Genomic DNA, 27,177 nt, shown 5'->3' on the forward strand with positions numbered 1-27,177 from the left:
CTTTTGATAAATAAATTGCATAGAAAAATGAACAAAGGAAGTCGCTCTTAAAATAAACACTGGGTCTAATTCGTCTCAATCCATGTGGGGTAGGAACTATTTATGTAGGAACCTTCGGCCTAATCCCTTCGAGCGGAGGGCAATATTTTCATTCATTTGTCCTCCATGTCTGCTAGCAACGCCTCCGCTCAGGACGCTTTCGGCGGGTTCTGTTGAAATGGCGCTGTTGAGAGAGGGAACCCAGGGAGAAGAGTAACCGCACGAGCGGCATTTAGTATCTTGTAAGGAAACGACACATCACCGCTATGGCTGCCCTGGACCAAAAGTCACCCAACGTTCTTCTCCAAAGTCTGTGCTGCAGGATCACTGACAAGAGCGAAGGTACCTAGCCAGCTAGCTATGCTACGTTATTAGCTAGCTAGCTAGCCAGCCAGCCAACATCCCCGTACCCAGCCAGCCTTTGACTGTTCCCTACACCACTTGCTGCTAGCGAGTAGCTAGCTTGTTCTAGGCAGCATTGTATGTAGTTTCAGCTAGCAAACCTATGATGACACACACAGCCAGCATTAGCCCGCGTTAGTAATAGCTTGTTAGCTAGCTAGATGAATATATGAACCTGTATCTGTCTAGCTTGTTTGCTAATGTTAGCTAGTAGTATCAACATTATGGGCCTCAGAGATTATTTCGCCAGCTTTATTTAATTTTGAAGTCCTAATGACTTCTGTCTTGTTAGTTGAATTGACTGTCACAACCATGTCATTCATAACCATAACTACCAAAGCTTAGCCAGTAGCTAGCTTGGCTACCCCAACTAGCCAGCTAGAATATAGCTACCCAAGTTAGCACTGACAACTGTCACTTTTGTGTCAGCGAGCCATGTTAGTTACAGCCACGCATCAAGCAGCTTGTTGTGTAGCCTGGTTTGCTCAGTAGCCAGCTAGCTTCACAACTAACCGTCTCTTAGCGTTGCTCTGCTAGTGAGTAGTGTAGCGATTGTGGGGTGCGGGCAGCCGAAGTAGGGGCATCCCGAGTGGGCCTTGAATCAGCAGCCCTGTGATGAGGGCGAACGTACGTGTGGTATAATTGTTCAGGTCTCTTGCGAGTCTCGGCAGAAGCCGTAGTATGCTTACACAGGATGACTGCACTATCCACTATAAATAAAGATCCAGTACTCCAACCTACCTCTGTTCCACATTTCAGCTGAAGTAGCCCACCAGTTCCAGTATGCTGTGAGAGTCATTGGGAGTAACTATGCTTCCACCATAGAGCGGGATGAGTTCCTGGTCTCAGAGAAGATCAGAAAAGAACGTGAGTGACCTGTGTGGACGTTTTTACCTTAGATAGTTCAAAGGTGTAAGCTACTCCTGGTAGTGAAAGCCAGTAGGCTCCCACTGGGATCTTTGCTTTCACCTTGAATCACATGTATTTTATATCGCTCACTGCATAATGATGCAAAGCCAGGAGACAATGAGATAAAGCTACCATAGACTATTGAAATGCAGCCTTCTCAGAAGCATGTATTGCTATGCCTATGTGCCCTATAAGCAAAGTAACTAGCCAGGTCTGCCCTCTTTGTCACCTGAAATGTATGTCTTATTCATTTGCACTTTTGGTATGTGTTTTTCCCAGCAGAGCAATTCTCACTTAAATAAGTTAAGAGTGTCCATGATAGTAAATCTCAATAGGTTTTGTTTGTAGTCTGAGTTACTCCATTAATAGCCATATATTGATCCAAGCGTAGTAAAACAAATAAACACAAAAAAGAACACCACTTAGGTCTAGCCGTAGTGAAGTGAACAGTCCCCCTGAAGTGGACACTCCTGCTCAGTTCTTGTTGTCCCTTTTCCAGTGCTGAAGCAGAGGAGAGAGGGGGATGCAGCCCTGTTCTCTGAGCTCCACAGAAAGCTGCAAACTCAGGTCAGTACTCTGCTCTGCATACCTGTGTAGATACACTTTTGCTCACCTGAAGAAACAGGAGAAATGAAAACTAAGCAGCCTCGTCGTATGGACTCACTCACTGGGTTTACTTAAATAAGAATGCATACATGCATACTGAATGTGTGAACTAATTGTGAATCTGTTTACTTTCCAAAAACAGGGGGTGCTGAAACACAGGTGGTCCATCTTGTACCTTCTCCTCAGCCTCTGTGAGGACCCCAGGAAACCATCCAGCAGGGTATACTAATATCCATTACATCATGGAGTTCTCAATACACGCACGCAAACACATTTTGTTTCATTGAGTATCAGGTATATTATTATATCTTTGTATTTGTTTTCCCCCTGATTTGTCCATGTTGAGCCAATCACATACTCTACCTGTTCACTGATTGTATGTCTCGTTCTCAGGTTGGCAGCTATGGGGCGCTGTTTGCCCAGGCCCTCCCCAGGGATGCCCACTCCACCCCGTTCTACTGCGCCCGTCCCCTGAGCCTGCCCCTGAGCTACCCTGAGCGTTCGGGTTCAGGAGCGGGCCAGATCTCCACCAGCATGGGCACCAGTGGCATCAGCAGCCTGGGAGTCTACACCCTCAACGGGCCCACGCCCATTCCTCAGTCCCTGTTGGCCGGGTAAGACCATGGGGTTCACTGGTATCCAACCCTGGTTGTCAGCATCCAGCACTCCAAAGTCAACTACACATACCGTTAGGGCAAAATGCTGGGCCTCTGAATGGGTACTGAAGGAGGACAGACAAAACATTGGGATCATATGCATGGCCCTCCATATCTCGCAGGGACAGGTTTTTTGGAGCATCGCTTTTCTCTAATGCCAGTTATTTGATTGTTGGGGAGAGTGGATCGTAAACACTGTAAAAGTCATTTGGAGCCCGAGGCGTCGTTCCAGTGTAATGATTCAACGGCCATCCTGTGTTGTTTAAAGCAGAGATCCCGTTAACGCTCAATTTGCCTTGTCCCCAGGGTTTGGTAATGGCTCCAGAAGTGAGTTTGCATTAGGGAAGCATGTAGAGAGGAGGGTGCTTTTTCAATGGACAGCGTTGTATCATCACTGGTGCTGTGATTGTGGGTCAAAAGGGAATAGAATATCTAGAATTAGAATTAACCGCTTTTAGATTCAATAATTGAATTGTGAGTTATGCTAGGAAGTGCTGTATGTCATTGTGTGTGTGTGTGTGTGTGTGTGTGTGTGTGTGTGTGTGTGTGTGTGTGTGTGTGTGTGTGTGTGTGTGTGTGGGGTCCTGACAGGCACCCTCCTCAGTCAATGGGGCAGCAGTTGGGCTCTCGGCTGGCATGGGCCCTCCCCATCACATCGTGCCCCGCTGCTCTGGCACCTACCTCACGGGCCCCCCTCGCACCCCCAGCCCCCTCCACCAGGACCAACAGGCCACGCCGTGATGGGGATGCCAATGGTGAGTTGGCATTGGGGGGGGGGAGGGGTAAACTGTTTGGGAGTTACTGGTTCATGTTGTGTGGCAATGCACACCTGTTCAGTTTGTATGTTGTGTGTTGACCCAAAAGTTGTCGAAACATTGTTGAAGAATAACTTGGTCCTCAAAGATGTCATTAAACAGTAGAATTAATTTGTTCAGGTTTCGGTTGACAACGGGGGTCACCTTGCAAACACCTTCAGCTAGTTTTCTGACAGGACAGGAGTGTTCCTGTTAATCTTTTTCTCATTTGGAAAGTGGCTGAATAGGCAGTACGGTCAGTCCTAATTGTCCTGCTGTAAGCACTCTAGTTCTCCTTCTAGTTAGTTTATCTTTTGCGGGTGCTTATACCCCTGAAGCTGCAGTCAAGGCGGCAAACAACACTTCAATTCACCTCAGAGTAAAACGATGGAGTTAGGGGGCCGACAGTGCTCAACAGAGGAGCCCACCGAGGCTTGTTAATGGTAGGGGCGTGGACGACACTGCTCTTCATGTTCAGTGGCACAGCAAACTGACTTAACTGCTCGGTACAGAGAGGGACTATTTTGGAGGGGAATGAAATGTTCCTGTTCAGCCGCGGGTCCCTCCCATAACCTCATTTCATCAGACTGTAGTGCTCCCGGGGTGTTTAAGATGTAATCTGCCCCAGCAGCAGCGCAGCGCAGCGCTGACAGCTCAGCTGACTGGAATAGATATACACAGATTAATTTTTTTATGGCTTTTATGATAAGTCGTGTCCTTTACTTTCTGTCATTTTTATGATTCCCTTGTTCTTATTCTTCCCCAGTGGAGGTTGGCGAAGCGGCGTTGGTCAGAGACATCCTGTACGTGTTCCAGGGCATCGATGGCAAGTTCATCAAGATGAGCATCCTGGAGAACTGTTACAAGATCGACTCCAAGGTGACCCAGTAGGCCAGGGGTACTCAATTACTTTAAGCTGGGGGGCATTTTTTCGCCTGAGCGGTTGGTCAGAAGGCCACTGCTTTGGTATCAAACATTTACTACAAACTGACTACAATAAAATGACACTCATACGTGATTAAAAGCTTCCTTCTAGCTCATATCGTCGTTAAATTGAGTAATAATAGCAGTTTAATAATAGCAGACAAAAATGGCTTTTTCAGAAAGGAAGTGGGGCATGTTCCACTCATGCTTAATGGAACCTACTGTACGCCCCTGAACCTAAGCAGTTGAAGGCCAAATTGAAATGTGTCCAATGTTGAATCCCACCAATCTCAAAATATAGAATACAAAATAAAACATAGCAACAAATTAAATGGTTCCACAATCATTTACACCACTTTCACAACCCTTTTTACAACCCCAAAGGAATAGTTTTTGTAACTTTTTATTTTTTACCCCCACTCAAAATCACCGGGCCACCAATTGAGTATCACTGCTATAAGCATTTATGGACCGATAGACAGTGGCTTTGGCTTACCTCGAGTTAGGCTAAAGTTAAGCTAAGTGGATTTTTTATTTTTTTGTGGTTACAAAGCACTATACTTCTGTCCATTCTAGCTTAGCCCTCTTCTGTTCGCTGTGCTCAGTGTGGCTGCTGTTGTCATAGTGCCTTTCAGATTCAGCAGTGCTGACATCAAGGCTGATGATGTGCTTTAAAAGGGGTAAAAAGAGCAACAGATCGATAAGCAGCTCTTTGGCTGGGCTCCACATCGATGGCCATCCTCTCTTCCTTTCCCACTGGGGATTGGGAACAGGCCTTCATTCTAATATTCCTACAAATTATAGTCTACACATCCTCTTAGCACTAAATATAGCCTGTTGTTAATGTGCTGGTGCCTTAGTATTGGAGAAGTATTCAGACTCATGCCATTCTTACAGTCAAGGATCCTCTATCACTCTGTCCTCAGCCTTTTAAAGGAAAAGTTATTTATTTATTTATTTATTTATTTATTTTTGTAGAAATACAAATGTACATGATCACTCTGTCCTCCACCTGAGCCAGCTGTGAAGACATGACCCACAATAGAGATCCTGTTCAATCAAAACAACTTGCATAAACATGGCCATGCCTGTAAATGTTGTGTATAGAAATACACACATATTGGACACTACAAACAAACAAAATTACAGAACATTATTGTTCTCATTATAGCATCACCAGAATTGATAGAGCAGTCATGGTAGTAATGCATGGTGTCTGTCCCTAGGTGGCACTGTGTAAGTCCCTGAGGGACACCTGTAGCAGGTTGGCTGAGCTGGGCTGGCTCCACAACAAGGTCAGGAAATACACAGACTCCCGAAGCCTGGACCGAGCCTTTGGCCTGGTGGGCCAGGTAAGTACCAACCACAGTTGAGTCAACCCCACACATCACTACTATGCACCTGCCTCTGATAATGTGATGGTTTCCCTCTCCCTACAGAGCTTTTGTGCCTCCCTGCATCAGGAGCTGAAGGAGTACTACAGACTTCTCTCCGTTCTCCACTCACAGGTAACACTCACTGTCCAACTCTGTCATTCCTGTACTGTATAATACTAAAACACTCTCTGAGCACTTTATTAGGAACACTATACTAATACTGGGTAGGGCTTCCCTTTGCTCTTAAAACACCCTCAATTCTTTGTGGCATTGATTCCACAAGAATCAGATTTTCAGGTGCACTTTCAAGCTGTGAATCTCCCGTTCTACCACATCCCAAAGGTGTTCTATTGGATTCAGATCCGGTGACTGGTTAGGGTTGCTCAATGTCATGTTCATGAAACCAGTTTGAGACGACTTTTGCTTTGTGACATGGTGCATTATCATGCTGCAAGTAGCCATTAGAAGATGGGTAAATTGTGGCCATGAAGGGATGCACATGGTCAGCAACAATACTCAAATAGGCTGTGGCATTCAAGCGATGATTGATTGGTATTAACGGGCCCAAAGTGTGCCAAGAAAACATTCCCCACACCATTACACCAGCTCCACCATGAGAAGGTGTGCAGGTGTTCCTAATAAAGTGCTCCGTGAGTGTATACGTCTGTTACACATGATCATCATGTGTTATGAGTCTGCTCTCCTGACAGTTGCAGGTGGAGGATGACCAGGGAGTAAACCTGGGGTTAGAGAGCAGTTTGACTCTCAGACGCCTGCTGGTCTGGACCTACGACCCTAAAGTACGCCTCAAAACCCTGGCAGCCCTCGTAGACTTCTGCCAAGGTGCGTGTCTGTGTTTAACATGCTTGGATTCCAACTGCAATTCTATTGTCTTGGGATTTCAAACAAAAAGACTGTTGTCTGCAGTGTGTCTGTAGCTGTTGTTGTAAGTGAGTCTTGTCCTCCCACCTCTGCCCCTAGAGAGGAAGGGTGGTGAGCTGGCCTCTGTGGTGCATGCTTATGGGAAGACTGGGGACCCCCAGATGAGAGCCCTGGTCCAACACATCCTCAGCCTGGTGTCCCACCCCATCCTCAACTTCCTCTACCGCTGGATCTACGACGGAGAGCTGGAGGACACCTACCACGAGGTGTGACACACACACAAACACACACATACACACACACACACACACACACACACTAGGAATGGGTCCAACTAAATTTTTTCACAATTGATTAGTTGATATAATTGTCGTTAAAAGCGATTTATCAATTATTCGAAATTTTCCAGACTAATATAAAGACTCATGCATGCTATGCGTATACTGACTAGGTCGGGCGGCATGGGAAAACACATCACAAAGTGAAATATTAACAAATGTAACATAATAACAGATATCAAAATTGAAAATTCTAGAAACGGTTCCCTGTGACCTTTCATATTTCTTTTCATATTTCTTCCTCATGCATTGTGTTAGTCAAGGTCAAAGGCAGGCATGTACAGTAGTAGCTGAGCTCAGGCTGAAGTGGCCTTTCAGACAGGTTTATTTCCCAGCGGAGGGGGAGGGGGGGCACAGCGGCGGCGGCGGCTGCACATGAAATGACAATGGATGAGAGAGAGTTAATGGGGAAGTGAATGATTGGCTCATCTCTCTCTTTCTCTTTCTCTCCCCTTTCCTCTCTCTTATCTCTCACTCCATGTCCTTCATCCATCTCCCTGTCTCCTCGCCAGCCTCTGTATGGGAGGGGGCTGTGAATCAAACTCCTAATGTGTCTGCAGCGCCCACATGGAGGCTGAGCACTAAGTGCTGACTGGCAGAACACAGGAGAGTTGTAGCAGCCTTCGACCTCAAACGCTGGGCTATTCTCAGATGGCAGAACGCATCAAAGCGCACGCTTTCTTTAAGCATGCTTTATTGACCCCCCCCCCCTCTCTGTACAAGGCCTAAGTGATAGTTATGGACTTGTTCCCAGCAGAGGTGAGTTCAGGCACCTTTTCACATGCAAGGGTGTGGGGAAGTGACGTCCATGATGAGCACCGCTGTCTCCTGTCCGCTGTGGGAATACGCAAACACTGCGGACGGTACCTAGAAATGGAAAAACACAATTTAGAGTAAGCAATTAGAGGTAGGATATCTGTGGTTCTGCCATGCTGTAGGAAATGCCAGCCATGTTGTTGAGTCAGAGACTCTCAAAAGTCTTGAGTCCTCCTCACATCCTGTCTCCTTGCTGTCTCGCTGGAGGAGATGGCCCAAGAGGAGACACCTCCAGATCTTCTCCACCGATCCGTATTCCGATATGGAGTCGAGGATAGAGGAGACAAGGAATCGATGGAAGACTTTAGAGTTTTACCCACGGGCAAAAAAAAAAAACATTGGCTCGTTGACGACTGGTAACCAAGCGTGGTGTGTGTGCTTTCTTCTCCCTGCAGTTCTTTGTAGCGTCAGACCCCACGGTGAAGACAGACAGGCTGTGGCATGATAAATACTCTCTGAGGAAGTCCATGATCCCTACCTTCATCACCATGGACCAGGCCTGCAAGGTACTGCTGCTCTCTCTCTCTCTCTCTCTCTCTCTCTCTCTCTCTCTCTCTCTCTCTCTCTCTCTCTCTCTCTCTAGTCTCTCTCTCTCTCTCGGCCTACTTTGACACCAGCAAGTACCTTCTGAATGTCCTGAACCAGAACTACCTGCTGCTGGAGCACCTACATATATATATATATATATATATATAATCGTTGTACTATATGTATATATTGACAACAGCATTGTCTGTTTCTCTTTCTCTCTCTGTGTTGATCTGTTTTCTCTAAAGGTTCTACTTATTGGGAAATCCATCAACTTCCTGCATCAGGTGTGCCAAGATAGAACTCCGCCAGGAAAAATCACCCCAGCCTCAAAATCTGCAGACTCCCCGAAAGATGGTACACTCTCTCTCTCTCTCTCTCTCTCTCTCTCTCTCTCTCTCTCTCTCTCTCTCTTCTCTAGTCTCTCTCTCTCTCTCTCTCTCTCTAGTCTCTCTCTCTCTCTCTCTCTCTCTCTAGTCTCTCTCTAGTCTCTCTCTCTCTCTCTCTCTCTCTCTCTCTAGTCTCTCTCTCTCTCTCTCTAGTCTCTCTCTCTTCTCTCTCTCTCTCTCTCTCTAGTCTCTCTCTCTCTCTCTCTCTCTCTCTCTAGTCTCTCTCTCTCTCTCTCTCTCTCTCTCTAGTCTCTCTCTCTCTCTTCTCTCTCTCTACTCTCTAGTCTCTCTCTCTCTCTTCTCTCTAGTCTCTCTCTCTCTAGTCTCTCTCTCTCTTCTCTCTAGTCTCTCTCTCTCTCTTCTCTCTCTCTCTCTCTCTAGTCTCTCTCTCTCTCTTTCTCTCTCTCTCTCTCTCTCTCTCTCTAGTCTCTCCGCTCTTTCTTCTTTCTTTACTGGTTTAGATGGACAGGAGAGGGTGTATTGTTATCAGACACTTGCCATATTTATGTGTCATATTAAATAGACTCTTTGTATGGGTCTGGTCTTGGTCACACTTCATTTCAAAGTCCCCTAGGTGGATTATTTCCAGCAAGTACGTTGTGACCACCTGAGTTATGAGTGAATATCATGTATATCCAGCAAAGACAGGGTTGTGAAGTAGGGTAACCCTGACTTTGGCCCCTCCCTCTCTGCCTCCCTCTTGTGGTTATTGTGTAGCTGCGGAGCTGTTGACAGACCTTGAGGGGGCGTTCCAGGGGAAGATAGACGCGGCCTACTTTGACACCAGCAAGTACCTTCTGAATGTCCTGAACCAGAACTACCTGCTGCTGGAGCACCTACAGGCCATGAGGCGATACCTGCTCCTGGGCCAGGGAGACTTCATACGCCACCTCATGGACCTGCTCAAGTGAGCACAGACACACAAACACACGCACCTGTTCTTACAGAAAAACACACACACATACCTATACTCACACAAATATGCGGGCACACGCACACCAGCTGGCACCACCTAACTAGATGAAGCTCTGCCCTAAAACAGTGTCTGTGTGTGTGTTCCTCAGGCCTGAGCTGGAGCGGCAGGCCAACACTCTGTACCAACACAACCTGACAGGAATCCTGGAGACGGCGGTGAGGGCCACCAACGCCCAGTACGACAGCCCTGAGATCCTCAAGAGGCTGGACGTCCGCCTGCTGGAGGTACTGCAGCCTCTGGCTTCACTCAGCCACTCTTTTACAAGCCTGGTCTATAGTTTAGTACTACTTTAGCTAAAGTAGCTATATTTACAGTCTGCTGTGGAGCTTTCAATACACGCTTGCTATGTTAGTCTCCAGGTATTTTCGTAGTCATGGTATTCTTTGATTGTGATGCAATCACTTTACCAGTGTATTGTATGTATGTACCACTATTATCTATGTTTCTGTTACATTACCTACATTACCATTAGCTATGAAGCTGAGTGAATACGTTTTTAAGTGTCCAAAAACCCTAACCTACTTTTTCAGCCACTTTGTATGGTGTTTATGCATATGTATGTACTTTGTATGGTGTAGCAGAGCTGTAAGTGTGTGTTATGGAGAAGTTGGAGGTGATCTCAAGGGTTGGGTGCCATTGACCAGTGAGTTTCCTTGACAACTGCTCTGTGCTGCTCCTCTAGGTGTCGCCTGGAGACACGGGCTGGGACGTCTTCAGTTTAGACTACCATGTGGAGGGCCCCATCGCCACGGTAACCACAACACAGTCCCTCCTCATTTGGGGTTGTTTTCCCAGGCACAGTTATAGCCCTGTGCTGGACTAAATCACACTTTCAATAGAGAATCTCAATTGAGGGTGCTTTTTAGTCGAGGGATCGGCTTAATCAGTGTCTGGGGAAAACCAGCCCTTAATGTTTATCTCTCTCTCTCTTTCTCTCTCTCTCTTTCTTTCTTTCTCTCTCTCTCTCTCTTTCTTTCTCTCTCTCTCTCTCTCTCTTTCTTTCTCCTTCTCTCTCTCTCAAACATATCTGTCAAACAAAGAATAGTTTATGTTTATGTATCAGTATATGTTTTTTTTTTTTTGCTTTTGTTTTCATTCAATCATAAGATTCTACCTTGAGCATCACAAGCTTTTTTTTTAATTTGTTTTGCTTGATTGTTCACGGCCAGTGAACTGTGCCAGATGAAGTCAAGATCCGGCTTCTCTGCTGGGTTCTGAGGTGACAACTAAAAGCGTGTGCTGTAATATCCTGTGACAGGTGTTCACTCGGGAGTGCATGAGCCACTACCTGCGGGTGTTCAACTTCTTGTGGCGGGCCAAGCGCATGGAGTACATCCTCACGGATATCTGGAAGGGCCAGATGTGCAATGCCAAGCTGACCAAGAGCATGCCAGGTGAGGCACGAGTACACACACATACACACACACACACACACACACACGGATAGCATAGGCCAGGTTGTTCCACACACACACACACACACACACACACACACACACACACACAGGGATAGCATAGGCCAGGTTGTTCCACACACACACACACACACACACACACACAGGGATAGCATAGGCCAGGTTGTTCCACACACACACACACACACACAGACAGATTGGCATATAATTACCTATATGGCATATAACAACATAGTAGGCAAATGAGGGAAAAACCCATTAGTATCATGTTTAAGATAACAGTGAGGATGAGTTTGGGCTATCTTTGCTGGGTGTCAATGGCAGGACCCCATGCGTTAAGTATAGCCAAAGAGAGTAAGTAGGATCATCCTCTTTCGTATGGTGTAGCCGTCTATTGACCTAGATAGATGAAGATAGACATACAGGGCTGGTTTCCTGGGCAGAGTTTAAAGTTAGGACTACCCTACTTCTACTTAAATTAATCCAGAGTTTTCTTTTTTTTTTTTTTTAAGTATTTCTGAAACAGCGCTTCTGATTACTTAGTTCTGGACTATGAAGTCCCTAACTAAAATAAGTATGGCAGTGTGAGGTTGCTTCAAAAACATGGGATGAAACACAAATTGCAATTGTTTGTCATGGAAAGCACTGGAACCACCTGTAACATGACACATTGGGGTGGTCTCACAAGCGGAGCATAAATTAAGTCATGCAGATAGAGATAGAGATAGGATAGAGATAGTGAAGAATGACAGGAAAGTAAGAAGGAGAGGGTATGTCAGCAGGGCATGAGTCTGATTCGAACCCATGCCAACATGGGCTCATGTGTGCTCTGTAGGCCGTGGTGCTAGACCACTGGACCCCCCCAGACCATAGAGACACGCCATTATTGAGAACAATCTGCATGATTCTGCAATAGAATAGGTTCAAATAAAACCTGAACTACAGTTTGCATGAATTCAACACAAATGAAAAAGCACACACACAAAAAAAAGCCTTTTAGGTTTTTTGGGTCTTTTTTTAGGTCCTGGACTTGATTGCACGTCTAAAATGGTTGCCCTCTGTGCTGATCATGGGTCAGTTGTCAACATTGCCGTTGTCAACATTGCACTAATCTGAAGTTAAACCTACCTCCGTCAAGGTCTAATTTAAGCCCTGGAAATCAGATTTATTAAATGCTGATTAGTGAAAGTCTTGGACTATTTTAAACCATGTCGTGATCTTCATTCTTACAATTACCTTGGAACCTTTGATGTCAGCATGGTTTCTGCCTGCCATAGCAGCTGAGGAACTGAAAGGTTGTGTGTTGTCCTGTTGTGTCGCAGAGCTGTCTGGTGTGCTGCATCAGTGCCACCTCTTGGCCTCGGAAATGGTCCACTTCATCCACCAGATGCAGTACTACATCACTTTCGAGGTCAGGGAGCCATGCCTTGAAACCTACATGAAACCTTTTGACTTCTTCTCTATATCAGATTCATTAGCAATCAATATACTGATTGCTAAATGCTGTGTGTGTGTTTGTAGGTGCTGGAGTGCTCCTGGGATGAGTTGTGGAATAAGGTACAGCAGGCCCAGGACCTGGATCACATCATCGCCGCCCATGAAGTCTTCTTAGAGTCTGTCATCTCCCGCTGCCTGCTGGACACCAACAACAGGGTAACACACACACACACACTACATACACACAAACAAACACACACTCTACATACACACAAACAAACACACACTCTACATACACACAAACACACACACCCAGGGTCAGAATTTAACATGGCTCAATGCCAACAAAAGTTCCTTAAATGTCCCTGAAATTGTCATAATAAGGGCAAATAAATGACCTTAAAAGTGGGGTAAGACATACACTCGCACAGACAAAAGCCACTACTGTCCACTGACTAATGATTCTCTCTCTCTCTCTCCTCCTCTAGTCCTTGTTGAACCAGCTGAGAGCCATCTTTGATCAGATCATTGAGTTCCAGAACGCACAGGACTCTCTGTACCGCTCTGCCCTGGAGGAGCTCAAGCTGAGGGTGCTGTTTGAGGACAAGAAGAGGCAGAGGGAGAAGGAGGTACTTTACTGTGCGTGTGCGTGTGCGTGTGCGTGTGAGAGAGACGGAAACTGAGTCATGAGCTAACTCGCCTCCCCTTTTATGGCCCTGGTGTTGTTTTCAGCCAATCGATTGTCAGCGTCAGCGAGGACATCTCAAAGTGTTATAAAAAACAAACAACACGCAGCCTCTGCCAAGTTTTTTCTTCTGCTTCTAATGTTTTTGTAAATCATTTACAGAATTCCTGGATAAAAGGTTTTCAGGTGACCGAAGGCTGTTGGTCCGAGAGGAATATGTTTAGGTTGTGAATTTGTAATTAGGTTGTGAACTTGAGGGATGGTTGGTGTCTGGTAAATAGGAGATGCATGAGTAGTGTGGTGTGGAGTAGAGTAGTGTCATGTTTCCACAGTGAGAGCCCTGTGTTTTTCTGTTTTACCAGAGGTTACCAGTGACCCCATTACACACCAGTCAATTGACGCATTCACCCACGTGTGACACATACCGTAGATACTAGACACTCTGTAGGCCAAATGTTGTCTTACGTTTGGCATGTTTGTGTCGATTCAGGGTGAGTGGGGTGTCACCGCTGAACTAGAGGCTGAAGAAAACAAGAGAATCCAAGAATTCCAGGAGACGATACCAAAAATGCGCTCTCAGCTACGAATATTAACGCACTTCTACCAGGTACGGGGTTTTCATGCATGTGATCTGTTTTCGTGTGTCTCAGCAGTACAGTATTGTTGCCTATGTTGGTGTTCATGTTGTTTTATGAATAAATACTCAGATGTACATTTCAGATGAAACGAGACGATGTAAAACACACATTCTGTCTCTCTCTTCCTCACAGGACATAGTGCAACAGTTCCTGGTGCTGCTGATGACCAGCACGGACGAGAGCCTGCGCTTCCTTAGCTTCAGACTGGACTTCAACGAGCACTACAAGGCCAGGGACCCCCGCCTGCGCGCCTCACTGGGAGCCACCAGGGGGCGACGCGCCTCTAACATCTGAAACCAACCAACAGGATGTCACAATAGGGCCAGACAGAACCTTGGGGGGTGGGGGGGGGGGGATAGAATTTATGACGTGATGACATCACAATAGAGTCAGACGGAATAGTCATTCCCAACCTCTCTAAAGTGTTGACATCACAATAGGGCCAGACGGGACCTCCGCGGATAGAACTGATGACATCACAATAGGGCCAGACGGCACCTCCGCGGATAGAACTGATGACATGATGACATCACCATAGAGCCAGACGGAATCGGTGGGGCTAGAATTTCCCCACTCTTGACATGATGACATACCAATATGACCATTTGTTCTGCATTGACGGTGTCCATGAGCCTGCAGAAATGAATTGAAATCCAAAATAATGCAATTTTAGATCAAGACAAACCAAAAACTGCTACAAACACAAGACGTGGTCCCATCCCTGTGGATTCTGTCTGGCCTTGTGTTTTTACCTTTACAAGTCAAATAGGGCTATATGGGATTCCTTTCACTCTGAAATAAATTTATGAAATAGAATTAGAAAAGAAAAGGCCTTATCCCTTTCATCTTTGCCAAATTACCCCTAAACACACACACGCACTGTACACTTCACCAACTCTTTTGCAGTTCCCTCCTCAAAATAAGGTTTTAGAAGTGTGTCATTTTTAGTAGTGCAAGGTCACAGATCTGTTTACATTGTACATTTGATGATTTGTTGAATACATTTTGGTTTGTTTGTTTACTGTGAATATTTGCTTTTTTTCTTTTTTTTACTAATGTTAATTATTTTCTTCATACCAGTGTCTTAAAGTAAGCGTTGTGTCTGTAAGGGGTGGTTTCCAGGGTGCAGAGTAACCTTATCTTGGGCTAAAAAGCGTCTCCAATGAAGGGTCTTCATTGACAATGCAATAAAGTCCAGGACTAGGCTTAATCTGTGTCGGAGAGACCACAGACACATTGTTTATGCCAATTTTATGAAGGCAGTAAGGCCCCAACTCTACACAGGCCACCTGTCCCTGTAGACACTGAGAACATCCTCCCACAACAACAAAGGATGTTGTTGTCTGCGTTTTGTGTTATTTAAGTGGTTTTCTTTGTTTTTTCACAGACTGTGGCCTCCACTGAATTAGACATTTACATGTTTAGGTGATTCAACTCCGTAATTTAAACGTTTTGCACCCAAATGCTCTACTTCTGTTCCTGACAAGACTCACTACAACCTGACACCTTTGTCATTGCAGAAAACAGTTCATGGCGACATCTCAGGCATGGTGGCCCTCCAGTACCTTCATGTGATAGAGTTTAGTAGTTGGGTGCACCCTACAGTCATCGCCGTAAGTGACTTTCTCTCCTCAGTCGCCTCTAGTGATCAGAGAACATAGGCTAGGAGGTGAAAGCAAGAAGGTAGGTCCCTACCTGGAATTGGCTTTCACTCCTCGTTTGCTCTTTAGTGCAGATCGGGTGAGGAAATTAGGAGAGGAAGCTACTTTAGACTATCAAGGTGCACCCCTTGTGTATTTACCCATCCAAGCAGACTCTCCTCTCTCATCCCACTTCAAGTCCTTACAAGGGCTTGTCAGGAGAGTAGGCTTATGAAGCCTTCTCTCTGTAAATCCTGTCCATTGTATAGCACACATGTATAGTAAATACTATGGAAGCAAACATCTTGTCACCTCTTTATTAAATAAACTTTTTTAACAAAGTCTTGTCATGTTATTTGTCATCTATTGAGTGCATTCTCTTCACTGAAACACGCCCTCACTTCATTTGAGGCTCTCAAATCACATTTCATACAAATTGGGACGGATTTAGGCTAGTTGTGGTCTTCAGTTCTCGCTCGGCGCATTTTTTTTCCCTATTGGTTTGACGGACTCATGTGACTGGACATCGCTGTGCATGAGGTTTTTTTTAGAACATGAGCAAAGTGAACCTGAGTGGCTGGAGAAACAATCGATGGCAACAAAACACTTGATTTTCACGGATTAAACGCTCAGGTGAGTTTCCATCTCGTTTACACCCTATCAGTGCTTTAAACTTTACACAGGTGTGTCAGAAAAGTTTCTAAACAATGCACCTTAGGGTTTCAGAGACGATAGAACATATACCTGTAGCGGTAACTGACTTGTGATTCACAAATGGTCGCTTTCTTGAATCAATTCGATTCACGACTGTCTGTCATGATCTGAAATTAGAGGATGTTGCCACTTGCAAGAGATTTCTCTGACATGATTGAAGGACAGTGTTGCGTTGCAAAAACCTATTTAGCCAGGTGGTGGCAGTGCAGCTCAGTAAATTCGAGAATATCATTGACTTCTTTTCATCTTTCATGTTCAAGTGGCACTGCTCACCTGATGTATGTGAGCTTGTCCTGAAACAACTTCACTTCCTTGTCCTAACAGATCAATGAAGGTTGGGTAAGTTGTCATTTCAATTGATTGAGTTGACTGTTTGAGTTACTCAGATGATCATAATCAATGTTGAAACTCTACAAAAAGGACCACTGTGGAATTCTGTTCTTGCTCATTTGTGGTCTGTAAGATAGATCTATCATGTACTACTGTGCCTGGTAGGGTAGAGTGCTGCAGCCTGACTTTATATAACTGGACAGGTCACAAGACCTTTCTCCCTGACCTAATTTTCCTCTGTTGAGATGGTGCTTCTGTTTGGAGACTAATAGCCATTAGCTTGCTTTGTTCCATCAGGCATCAGACATAATAATATCAAGATCTCTGTGTTCTGTTCTGTATGCCTGTGTGAGTCTGTACTCTTTTACCTCTCTGTGTCTGCTGATGGCAAACCTAATTTATCCCTCTGGGCATCAATTCAATAAGTACTTAGCTCACAGGGGACTGAAGTCACACAGGCACTGTGGTCTCTGGCTTGTGTTGTCCTTGTCCTAGTCCAGCCCTGGGACGTCATAGAATGGCTGGAGACTAGAGATGACTACCCTGGCTAACTCACTCAGGGGGAGTGATAAATGAAGCTGATTGAATACAAACCTACCTGCACCATCAACACTCACTCATCATCTGGATGGCAGGGTGTCTGGGTACGTGTACGTGTACGTGTGTGCGTGTGCGTGCGTGCGTGCGTGTGTGCGTGTGTGCGTGTGCGTGTGCGTGTGCGTGTGCGTGTGCGTGTGCGTGCGTGTGCGTGTGCGTGTGCGTGTGTGTGTGTGTGTGTGTGTGTCCACCCAGCTCTGTGCGTAGTGTCTGCGCCAATATTCCTGCTTCCTTATCCCTCCTGTGCTGTGCTGGTAAGCTGAGTAGCGTGCAGTCTCTGTGTGGCCGCCTGGTCAGCTTATTTTCTACCTCTGAGAACTAACGCTGCTGCGGACCAGGATGGGAGAGCTTGCCCCGGCGCAGCTGGTCCAGAGACTGAATGCGGTTTCCAATATTATTGGTAGGAGCTGTCTTACTGTATGTCTGTCCTGTCTGTCTTGTGATGTGAAGTGTACCTCTCTGTTCACGTGAGTGAACTATCTGATTAATGGATTATGCAGTGAACCTAACTCACTTCATCCATTTTATTTGTAAGATGTGGCACTTCAATACCACTGTGATTCTCCCCGCTTTGTCCAGCAGAATGTGGGATAAATTAAGTCTTATTGAATTTAACACAATTGAATACAACAGGAAGAGTATGACTTCGTTTTGAACTTTTAATACCGTGTGTCTGTGTGTGTGTGTCTGTGTGTCTATGTCTGTGTGTGTCTGTGTGTCTATGTCTGTGTGTGTGCATGCGTGTGTGTGCATGCGTGTGTGTGTGTGCGTGTGTGTGTGTGTCTGTGTGTGTGGGACAGTATGGTAATGTGGTGATATGATTCTCTTCAATGGTACTGTATGGCCTACAGTATATAACTCATGCATGCTATTGATATACTGTACCAGATTATTGTTCCATGTGTATATATATATATATATATTTCTGTCAGAAATGATGATCCCAAAGTTGTTCTCATGTACTGGATCTTATTATTATGCCACTGAACGCAGTACCCATTCTTCTTTACTAGTTTGTGTCTCATCAAAGCTGTGTCTTATCGTGTCCTAGTTCCCTGTAGTTACGGTCTATTTAAGAGCACTGTTACGGTGTTTCACATTCAGTGTGAACACCAAATGTTCAGAAGTAGGTCAGGGCTGTGTTCTAATTGTGGTGTTTAGCCCTACGGCGGTCTTTCAGAAAAATGATTTGTTGACTCTGAGATCAAGCCCATGTCCAGATTTGATCTCTCACAGTCTTTTTCCTCTCAGTTTGATGTACATTGTAAGCTATGGTGAATGTGTTCTTTGTATTTCCCGCTATAAGTGAACACACAGCCAGTCAATCCTGCCTTACTCGTGGTTCTTTTCTTTTTACTGGTGCTTTTCCCACAAAGAGGAACTTGAAATGGGAACGTTGACTTCTGTAATCCCAAGTCAAACTAATGTCTCTCTATCAACCAGAGAAGTTGCAGCCATATATTACTGTTTTATTAAAGTTGGTTGAATTATTGATCCTGCTCTGAGATGTTACCACAGATGCTGGATCTGTGTTTGTTTTCTGGAGGTTACCTAATAATATTATATATTACATTTATTGCCCATATGCCATCACATAACTAATGAGACTACAATAAAAAAAAAAAAAGATTTACAATGGCTATCCCTGTTCTGTAACTGTGGTTGTAAATGATTATTGTGTGCATTAGAATCAGTCTGTTTTGAGTCTAAAGACCCATGTCTTCGATGTATAATATTTGTTCTGTTCCTCAACGCTGACCTTCTTTCACTAATGGACGTGAGTCAGGGGAGGTGCTTTGGCTTTAGATAGAGGTGTTTGTATGTATGTATGTATTAGGCTAGCTTTCTAGGATTAGTTGACTCACTCTTTATTTAGAGCTGAGGTGAAGGCATTGTCACATGGGTTGAGTGCTATATAACAGTAACAGTAGTCACCTATTCAGTCGAAATTAGATTCCAATTCAGGAATAGAAAATTGCATTTGACGATTTTAATTCTATAAATTGTACAGTAATATCAGTTTAGTCTGTGAATTGAATAACTTGACATAATTGAATTGACCCAAACCCTGCTGTGTACTGTATGTAGTTTACACTTCATGTTTACCTACTTGTTGACAGGGTGTCGTACAGTGAAGAGTGTGTGAGTGTGTGTGTGTGGCTCAGTGGAATGTAGCCATGCTGATCTCAGGGCTTCGGAGGAAATGTCCTGGAGGGGGGGTGTAGCAGGGGGTGAGGGTGTAGAGGGGGGTGGAGGTTGATATCTGAGGGTACAGCTGGTGGCCTGCCTGGTGTTAAAGGCAGCTGTCTGCCCTTGGGTCAAGTGTGCCCCAGAGAGGAGCCAGACAGATGCCTGCCCTCAATACAACCCAGACACAAGGAGTAAGATACTATATTCATGCCTCCACCAAGCCCTCCAATAGCACTTGGCTGGACTTTTACCATAATAGACTAGAATAGGAAAAAACATTATTGTCCATCCAATATGGGAAGTTGCCTGTGGCTTCACAGTGGAAGAATAGGTGAGCTGGGGAGTTGGTTAAGGATGTTAGGCTGATCAGGTAATCAGAACGAGTGGTAAACAAATACCACGGCTGTCCCTCTCTGGAGAGATGTGATGCTCTGCTGTGTGCTTATTAAAGTGTTCCCAGTTGGAATACCACACCTTGGATGCTTGTGAAAGAGATCCGTTAGAGAGCCTTGGGCATGTCGGGTCCTGACTACCCTGGAAAAATGGTTCTAGGCAATCGGTCCCCATACGTTTCTTGTTAATTTGTGTTAATTGGACTCTTTTGATGGGTAACCCACTCTCTTCTGCCTGAATCCTCCCTTTAGATACTGGTCATGCTAACACACACACACACACACACACACACACACACACACACACACATGTTGGAAGTGGCAAGCAGGGTCAGTGTAATTGAGTGAACAGACACACCTGTAATGTGTGGAGAATGTCATTGTTCACTGTATGTGTGAGTGCGTGCGTGCAGTGCTCAGAGGCCACTGGCATATACAGGCACCAGCATATTTGTGCATACACACACACACACACACACACACACACACACACACACAGTACACACAGATTAGAGCAGTACTAGTATAATTAGCCCAGCCCAAGGGGATTTGTGTTTAAACGGCAGACAGCACAGCGCTCCTCTGCGTCCGGCCCCTCTCTTCCTCTGCCCTGGCCACCGGATGTGTCGCCAGTCAAACCGCAACCGCCACAAAGATGTTCTCCAAAGTCACACAGACGGGCTCCTGCGGAGGGTGGATGAGGAGTAAGTGACGAGGGTCCGGTTCAACTTGAAGAGACTGGACTCCACACTGCCTGGAGAGACGGGAACACCCCACACACTCACACGCTGACAGATACACACACACTCTCAGCTGGGTTTGGTTCGGACTTGCCTCAGTTCGGTTCGGTTGGGATGCAGAGGACTGAAACACATTCTCGCACACACACACACACACACACACAGTGCTCATGTCTCTGGCAGAGTTTGTGCGTGAGGGGCAGGGGGATCCATCTCGTCTGCTGTCCAGACTGAGTCAGCTCCTACACAGCCTATCTCTCAGTGTCTCTGTGCTGGCCCAAGGAGCACCATTCAACAGCAGCAGCAGACGCAAGACCTACTACTGGGACTGCGCAGGTTAGGTGTGTGTGTGTGTGTGTGTGTGTGTGTGTGTGTGTGTGTGTGTGTGTGTGTGTGTGTGTGTGTGTGTGTGTGTGTGTGTGTGTGTGTGTGTGTGTGTGTGTGTGTGTGTGTGTGTGTGTGTGTGTGTGTGTGTGTGTGTGTCTGCCGTTTTTAATATGTTCAGCTAAGAATGGGTCAAATTGTGATAGCAGTTCTAGGATGCCAAGGAAATTACCGTTATGGGTTGACCCAAACCATTCATCATCACCCCTGAGAGAGAGAGAGAAAAACACACATACAACCCCTTCATGCTGCTTGATTGGCCTAAACTGTTGGGTGGATTGTTAGAGCAATGTTGGAGAAACCGAGAGGGAAGGAGAGGGGCGGAGAGAACAGTCATTCACACAGGTATTGAGACCGGTGAGAGGAGAGGGAAGGACAGGCAGGAGGTAGAGGTGTGAAGAGAGGAATGGGGGTGCTGTACTTGTTCACACCTGTGTGTCAGCAGGTGGGAGTGAAGATGGGAGAGAGGGATGAGGGGGTGAGAAAGGGGGATGAGCGGGTTAGAAAGAAGGACGTGATGGAGGTATGTTTGCAGCCCAGGGAACGTGGAGACGCATATGTCCGCATCTCTCTTGAGGAAGTGGAGAGATACTACAGATTTACACAGTGCTGTCTTCAACTACACAGTGAGTGAGTGTGTGTGTGTGTGTGTGTGTGTGTCCGTTGTGTTGTGGATTCTTCATGGGCTTTAGACATCAATCATTGTAATGATGCTGTACACATTGTGTGACACTACTAAGACAGATTTGAGCATTGTCAATGTATTATCATTTGGAGGCTTATTTCTGTATTTGCATGACTTTAATGTGTTGTTCTGCAGTCTGTGTTTTGAACTTTTGTTTCTATCCACTGCAGTCAGATATTGCACAAGACAAACTTTGTGTCTGGGAATTAATCGTAAAATCCCATTGTAGTGGCAGCAAAAGGCATATCCTTATTTGCTCAAGGTGTTTCTCAATCTGCATGTAGTACAAAGGGAGGCACCTGCAAATCCGAGCTAAAACAATATTATTGAGTGGGCATATTTGCCAGAGGATTTTTGACATGGAGTATGCTGCCTGTGACTATTAACTCTTATCATATTGAGTGCCCTTTGATCTTAAATCTGTATTTAGAATTAGTAGTGTTTCCTGTACCTCTTGGGATTAGAACTGCTGTGTGATGTCGTCAGGAAATGGAGGCTGTTTTAAAGGGATGAATCGGCAGGTCACCCCACAAAAAATTACGTCTGTCATGTGTTCATACCTCAAAGATGATCGACAGTCCAAACCCATCTTCCACCATGTCTGTTTGTTTAGATGCTGCTAGATGCATCAGGGGGAACTGAGTTATCACACTTTCCTCTCAGCAATATAGAACATCCTCTGCTGTGCGAGTGTCGATTTCAGTTTCCTCACCCCAGCTGTCAGCTTTCCCTGACCCCTGACCCCCCTCCCTGACCCCTCTGTAGTTCCTCTCTGCATCGTCAGCGTCAGCTAGCCTCTCAGCTGCCCAGCCCCAGCCCCAGCCCCAGCCCCAGAACCCTTCCTGTCCCGTTCCTGTTGCCATGTTACTCAAGTTCACTGTACAGTACTGTAGGCTGCTTGGTCCGTCATACCGCCTAGTGTGGCTTGGGAGAGAGGACATGTTCTTGACTTAGCAGCTACTGGAGAGGATCATGGAGAGGCTTTCACTACCACCTAATGGTAAGATTAAAGCAGTCATTATGAAATGAAGTAGAATGGAATTCTTATTTTCAAATTTCAAATGTGTTTGTTGTGGTGGACACTGGTCATTTTCGAAGTGTAACTACAGTGAGGCCCACTGTATATGTGCACAGTAGCTGTTATTGTACATGAGATGTATGGATGGTCTGTGAAGTATTCAGATCAGACAAATGATCGCCTGTCATTGAGGCTTGTTGTTGGTTTAGTTTTGACGTCTGTCTTGTACTCGTCTTTCTGTTTGCTTTTCCCTCCCTCGTTCCTCTTTCTTCATCCTTGTTCTCCGCTATCTACCATCTGTTCCTCTACCGCTCTTCTCTCAGGTCCTCTTGTCTTCCTGCTACGCTCTCGTCTCTCAGCTGCTAATTATATCTTTTATTGGGCTATATATAGGGCTGCATGACAAACGTTGTGCCGTGGGTTTTTGCGTCTTCTGTCATCTCAACATACTTGCACAATGTGTCACACTGTACAAAACAAATTACTGCCTTGTACTGCATTGTGCTGTATTGGAATTTCCCTGGCTGGTTACTTCAGATTCACCGTTAGTTGATACCCATGTACTGCTTGTCTGTCAAGGAACACTGCGCTGTGACCAGATGGAATGATGCCAAACTGTCTCAGTGGCATGACGGTGCTGCTGGGGGAGAGTTGGAGGGTGACCCCTGTCTGGGCACTACAGTAGGGGTGTCTGGGCTGCATATAGTCCACACCCTGTGGCAGAGACCCACATATATATATACAAACACACACACACACACACACACACAATGTACACATACATACACTCACCGAACACTTTTTTAAAAACATTCCCTACACCATGAGAAGGTGTACAGATGTTCCTAATAAAGTTTATTAGGAACATCTGTACACCTTCTCATGGTGTAGGGAATGTTTTCTTGACACACTTTGGGCCCGTTAATACCAATCAATCATCGCTTGAATGCCACAGCCTATTGTTGCTGACCATGTGCATCCCTTCATGGCCACAATTTACCCCTCTTCTAATGGCTACTTCCAGCATGATAATGCACCATGTCACAAAGCAAAAGTCGTCTCAAACTGGTTTCATGAACATGACAATGAGTCCAGTGTTCTTCAGTGGCCTTCCCAGTCACCGGATCTGAATCCAATAGAACACCTTTGGGATGTGGTAGAACAGGAGATTCACAGCTTGAAAGTGCACCTGAAATATCTGCAGGAATTACGTGATGCAATCATGTCATCATGGATCAGAATCTCAAAGGAATGTTTCCAACATCTTGTGGAATCAATGCCACGAAGAATTGAGGCTGTTTTGAGAGCAAAGAGAGGCCCTACCCAGTATTAGTATAGTGTTCCTAATAAAGGGAGGCCCTACCCAGTATTAGTATAGTGTTCCTAATAAAGGGAGGCCCTACCCAGTATTAGTATAGTGTTCCTAATAAAGGGAGGCCCTACCCAGTATTAGTATAGTGTTCCTAATAAAGGGAGGCCCTACCCAGTATTAGTATAGTGTTCCTAATAAAGGGAGGCCCTACCCAGTATTAGTATAGTGTTCCTAATAAAGGGAGGCCCTACCCAGTATTAGTATAGTGTTCCTAATAAAGTGCACACACACACATATATACACACACACGGTACTACCCAGGTTGCCCGTGGAACCACCCAGTTGGCGTCATCAGTGTGTCATCTTCAGCTGTGTGTACAGAGAGAGCGAAAGAGATGCAGTAACTGAAAAAGAGAGAGACAGAGAAAGCAGCTCCTCCCGTTTGGTAAACAAATTATTTATCTTATTTTATTTTTTATGTTTATTTTATTTTTTATTCAGGGAAGTCCCTTTGAGGCCAAGGTCTCTTTTTCAAGGGTGCCCTGATTACAACATATATGTACACACATCGCTATTATTTACATCAAGATTTTAAAAGGACACAATTTACACAGGCAATACCATTTTCTTTTTACAGAGAACAATCAATTATAACAACAGCACTTCTCCACTGACGAATTCTTAATCAGGTTCCTAAAATGGCCCAATGATACTAAAGCAGCAAGGCTCATTCCATGCCCGAGGAGCACAATGACTAAAGGCAGTTTTACCCAGCTCAGAGGAGACACGTGGGACCTTGAGGACTAACCAATCTTGAGATCATGTCTGATAAGTGCTAGGTCTTCAGGTGATAAGGGATGTAAGATAGTATTGGAGTTTATGGAGAATTCCTTTTATATACATACAAGAGCCAGTGTTGGGTCCTTCTAGTGGTTAGAGACGGCCACTCCATTGCCTGATAGAAAGGACAGTGATGAGTACGAAACTTATTTGCATGCATATAAATGATGTCCCCATAGTTGAGGACTGATAGGAACGTTGATTGTACAATTTTCTTGATAAAATAAGCTTACAGTGCCAGCCAAAGATCATGTTGTTGTTCAGGTTGCTGGACTGGTACTTTTCTATGAATAACTTTCCCCAAAATAACGTGATAGGGGACTTTGGGTGTTTTCCTGTCAACGGCCTTGACAACTTAATTACTGAAAGCACTTGTGCAATTGTCTCTGTTGTGTTTATCACCTTATGTAGTAAATTACACCACAGTATGACTCTTGTCTTAGGATTCCTATTTGTTTCAGTATGGTCCAGGAATCCCCCTCTGCTTTGCTCAGATCACCTGACCTGGGTGCTCTCCTGCGCCACTCATGGTCCACTTCAGGCTTTAGCTCACAACCTCACTGGCTCTTCCTGTTTATTTTATGGGCGGCAGGGAACAAAATGGCGTTTGAACATGAGCCTTATAAGCCCCAGGATAAACAAACATTGCAGCAGTTAGTCTAGCCTCAGTCTCCAATGTGTCCGAGACACACTCCTCCCAGCATTACGACATGCAGGGCTGATACACACTGTTTGATCTCAGGGCCCAATGTCTGAGGACCCAGTGTCCCCCTGTCTCTAACTGTTTATCTGTTATCAACTTCTGTAGCAGAAGGCTACCTCCTTCAACTGAACAAGTCTGCTAACGGCTGGTACGGCTCATCTCCTTTAATTTCTTAGTTTTAATAGTTCGAAATTCAAAGTTGATATTAACTGTTCAGTTGATGTTCACAATGTAGAGCATTTCCACATGTGCAGTATTTGTCAGTTTGAGTGTGAATTAAGACTCCTTTTTACTTTCAGAAGGTATTATAATTGATTAGTAATGTCGTCGAAACTTGTATTTATAGATCAGAGTTTACCATCCTTTCCTTTGTGTTTATTTATGGGACCACATTCATACACACAACAGCTGGTATCAACTAGGCCCTAGTTCTATGAACAGGTACAGTAATCCTCACGCAAGCCTCTGTCAGGTCAGCAGAACTCTTTCCAGTTGTCAGTTTCTAACTCTTAGAGTAATTTTGGTTTCTTTTTCTTAGAACTGCTGACATTTCTATTGTCTTGAGTCCTGTGAGCCGAGGCCTCACGTCACATGTCCAAAAGCAGCTCGCCAGCTCCAGGAAACGGGCTATTATAAACTCCCATTTCCTAGAGTCAGCCTGCTGTATCATCAAGATCTGACGGAATTCACACACACACACACACACACACACTCACACACACACACTCACACACATTTCTTTGTGCTAATTGTGAAACTGAGCCTTGACCACCCAAATACTAAAAGGATGATAGAGCTCCTAAGGATGATGAGGGGGTGGTGTGTGTGTGTGTGTGTGTGTGTGTGTGTGTGTGTGTGTGTGTGTGTGTGTGTGTGTGTGTGTGTGTGTGTGCGCGCTGTATGCATGCATGCGATTGGACATCTCTCTTGAGGACTACAATGATATTATCAGCGACCATTACTCCCTAAACATCCTAGTGGATGGACAGAAGCCCAGACTACAGTATGGCAGGATGTCTCTCAGCCACCCCATAACTGTACTTGTTCTTCCTATAGAGCCCAGTTCAGTCTGGATGTGACAGGCACAATCACCATCTGCTTCCTGGGACTTTCATTACCAGGGCTAAATAACCAGGGACTATTTTCATCCCTCTGAGGACAATGTGGAAGGATTTAGTCCAGACAGATGTGTTTAGACCAGATCCCTACATCACCATTCTACTTGACGTGACATCATCAGATGTTGTTTACTCATAAGGCCCAAACTCCTGTCTGTACCCTTTAGTGCCATGTATATCGTATTCATATTGATTCACAACAACCGCCCAAATGGCGTTCTATGGTTATTGTTATTATGTCTATGAAGTTATCAGATTGTCATGTGACATGAGGGGTCGGCACCAGTATGACGCTGTAGGTCTTCAGGAGTGAACATGGAACCAGCTAGTAGAGGGTCAGGGGTCAACATGGAACCAGCTAGGAGAGGGTCAGGGGTCAACATGGAACCAGCTAGTAGAGGGTCAGGGGTGAACATGGAACCAGCTAGTAGAGGGTCAGGGGTCAACATGGAACCAGCTAGGAGAGGGTCAGGGGTGAACATGGAACCAGCTAGTAGAGGGTCAGGGGTCAACATGGAACCAGCTAGGAGAGGGTCAGGGGTCAACATGGAACCAGCTAGGAGAGGGTCAGGGGTCAACATGGAACCAGCTAGTAGAGGGTCAGGGGTCAACATGGAACCAGCTAGGAGAGGGTCAGGGGTCAACATGGAACCAGCTAGGAGAGGGTCAGGGGTGAACATGAAACCAGCTAGTAGAGGGTCAGG

At 45.4% G+C, this 27,177-nt stretch overlaps 2 protein-coding genes across 9 annotated transcripts in view; both read left to right on the top strand.

Moving 5' to 3' along the window:
* Positions 1 to 207: 207 nt before the first annotated feature.
* tubgcp3 (tubulin gamma complex component 3) lies at positions 208 to 15,791 on the top strand. 2 transcript variants are annotated; one of them, XM_083684703.1, is made up of 22 exons: positions 208 to 381; positions 1,201 to 1,308; positions 1,850 to 1,917; positions 2,099 to 2,176; positions 2,350 to 2,570; positions 3,204 to 3,367; positions 4,173 to 4,285; positions 5,557 to 5,682; positions 5,770 to 5,838; positions 6,417 to 6,549; positions 6,688 to 6,854; positions 8,138 to 8,248; positions 8,519 to 8,627; positions 9,377 to 9,566; positions 9,724 to 9,859; positions 10,318 to 10,386; positions 10,894 to 11,029; positions 12,373 to 12,461; positions 12,572 to 12,703; positions 12,976 to 13,116; positions 13,663 to 13,779; positions 13,943 to 15,791. In XM_083684703.1, exons 1-22 carry the CDS (start codon positions 306 to 308, stop codon positions 14,102 to 14,104), a joined length of 2,715 nt encoding a protein of 904 aa, XP_083540829.1. In that variant the 5' UTR covers positions 208 to 305; the 3' UTR covers positions 14,105 to 15,791. The 2 variants fall into 2 exon arrangements, with proteins under 2 accessions (XP_083540829.1, XP_083540830.1); XM_083684704.1 differs by having other exon boundaries at positions 6,423 to 6,549.
* Positions 15,792 to 21,289: 5,498 nt separating this feature from the next.
* The window catches only part of mcf2la (mcf.2 cell line derived transforming sequence-like a), a 37,759-nt gene continuing 31,871 nt past the window's right edge, over positions 21,290 to 27,177 (top strand). For all 7 annotated transcript variants that reach the window (XR_014554618.1, XM_083684966.1, XM_083684970.1 and 4 more), the window contains exon 1: positions 21,290 to 21,423. Coding sequence is in view for 6 of the 7 variants with exons in the window: in XM_083684966.1 (XP_083541092.1) it covers positions 21,315 to 21,423 (109 nt within the window). In the remaining variant the exon portion in view is untranslated. The remainder of the gene's footprint in view (positions 21,424 to 27,177) is intronic.

Source organism: Argentina silus (assembly GCF_951799395.1).
Source record: "Argentina silus genome assembly, chromosome: 14".
Taxonomy (NCBI): Eukaryota; Metazoa; Chordata; class Actinopteri; order Argentiniformes; family Argentinidae; genus Argentina; species Argentina silus.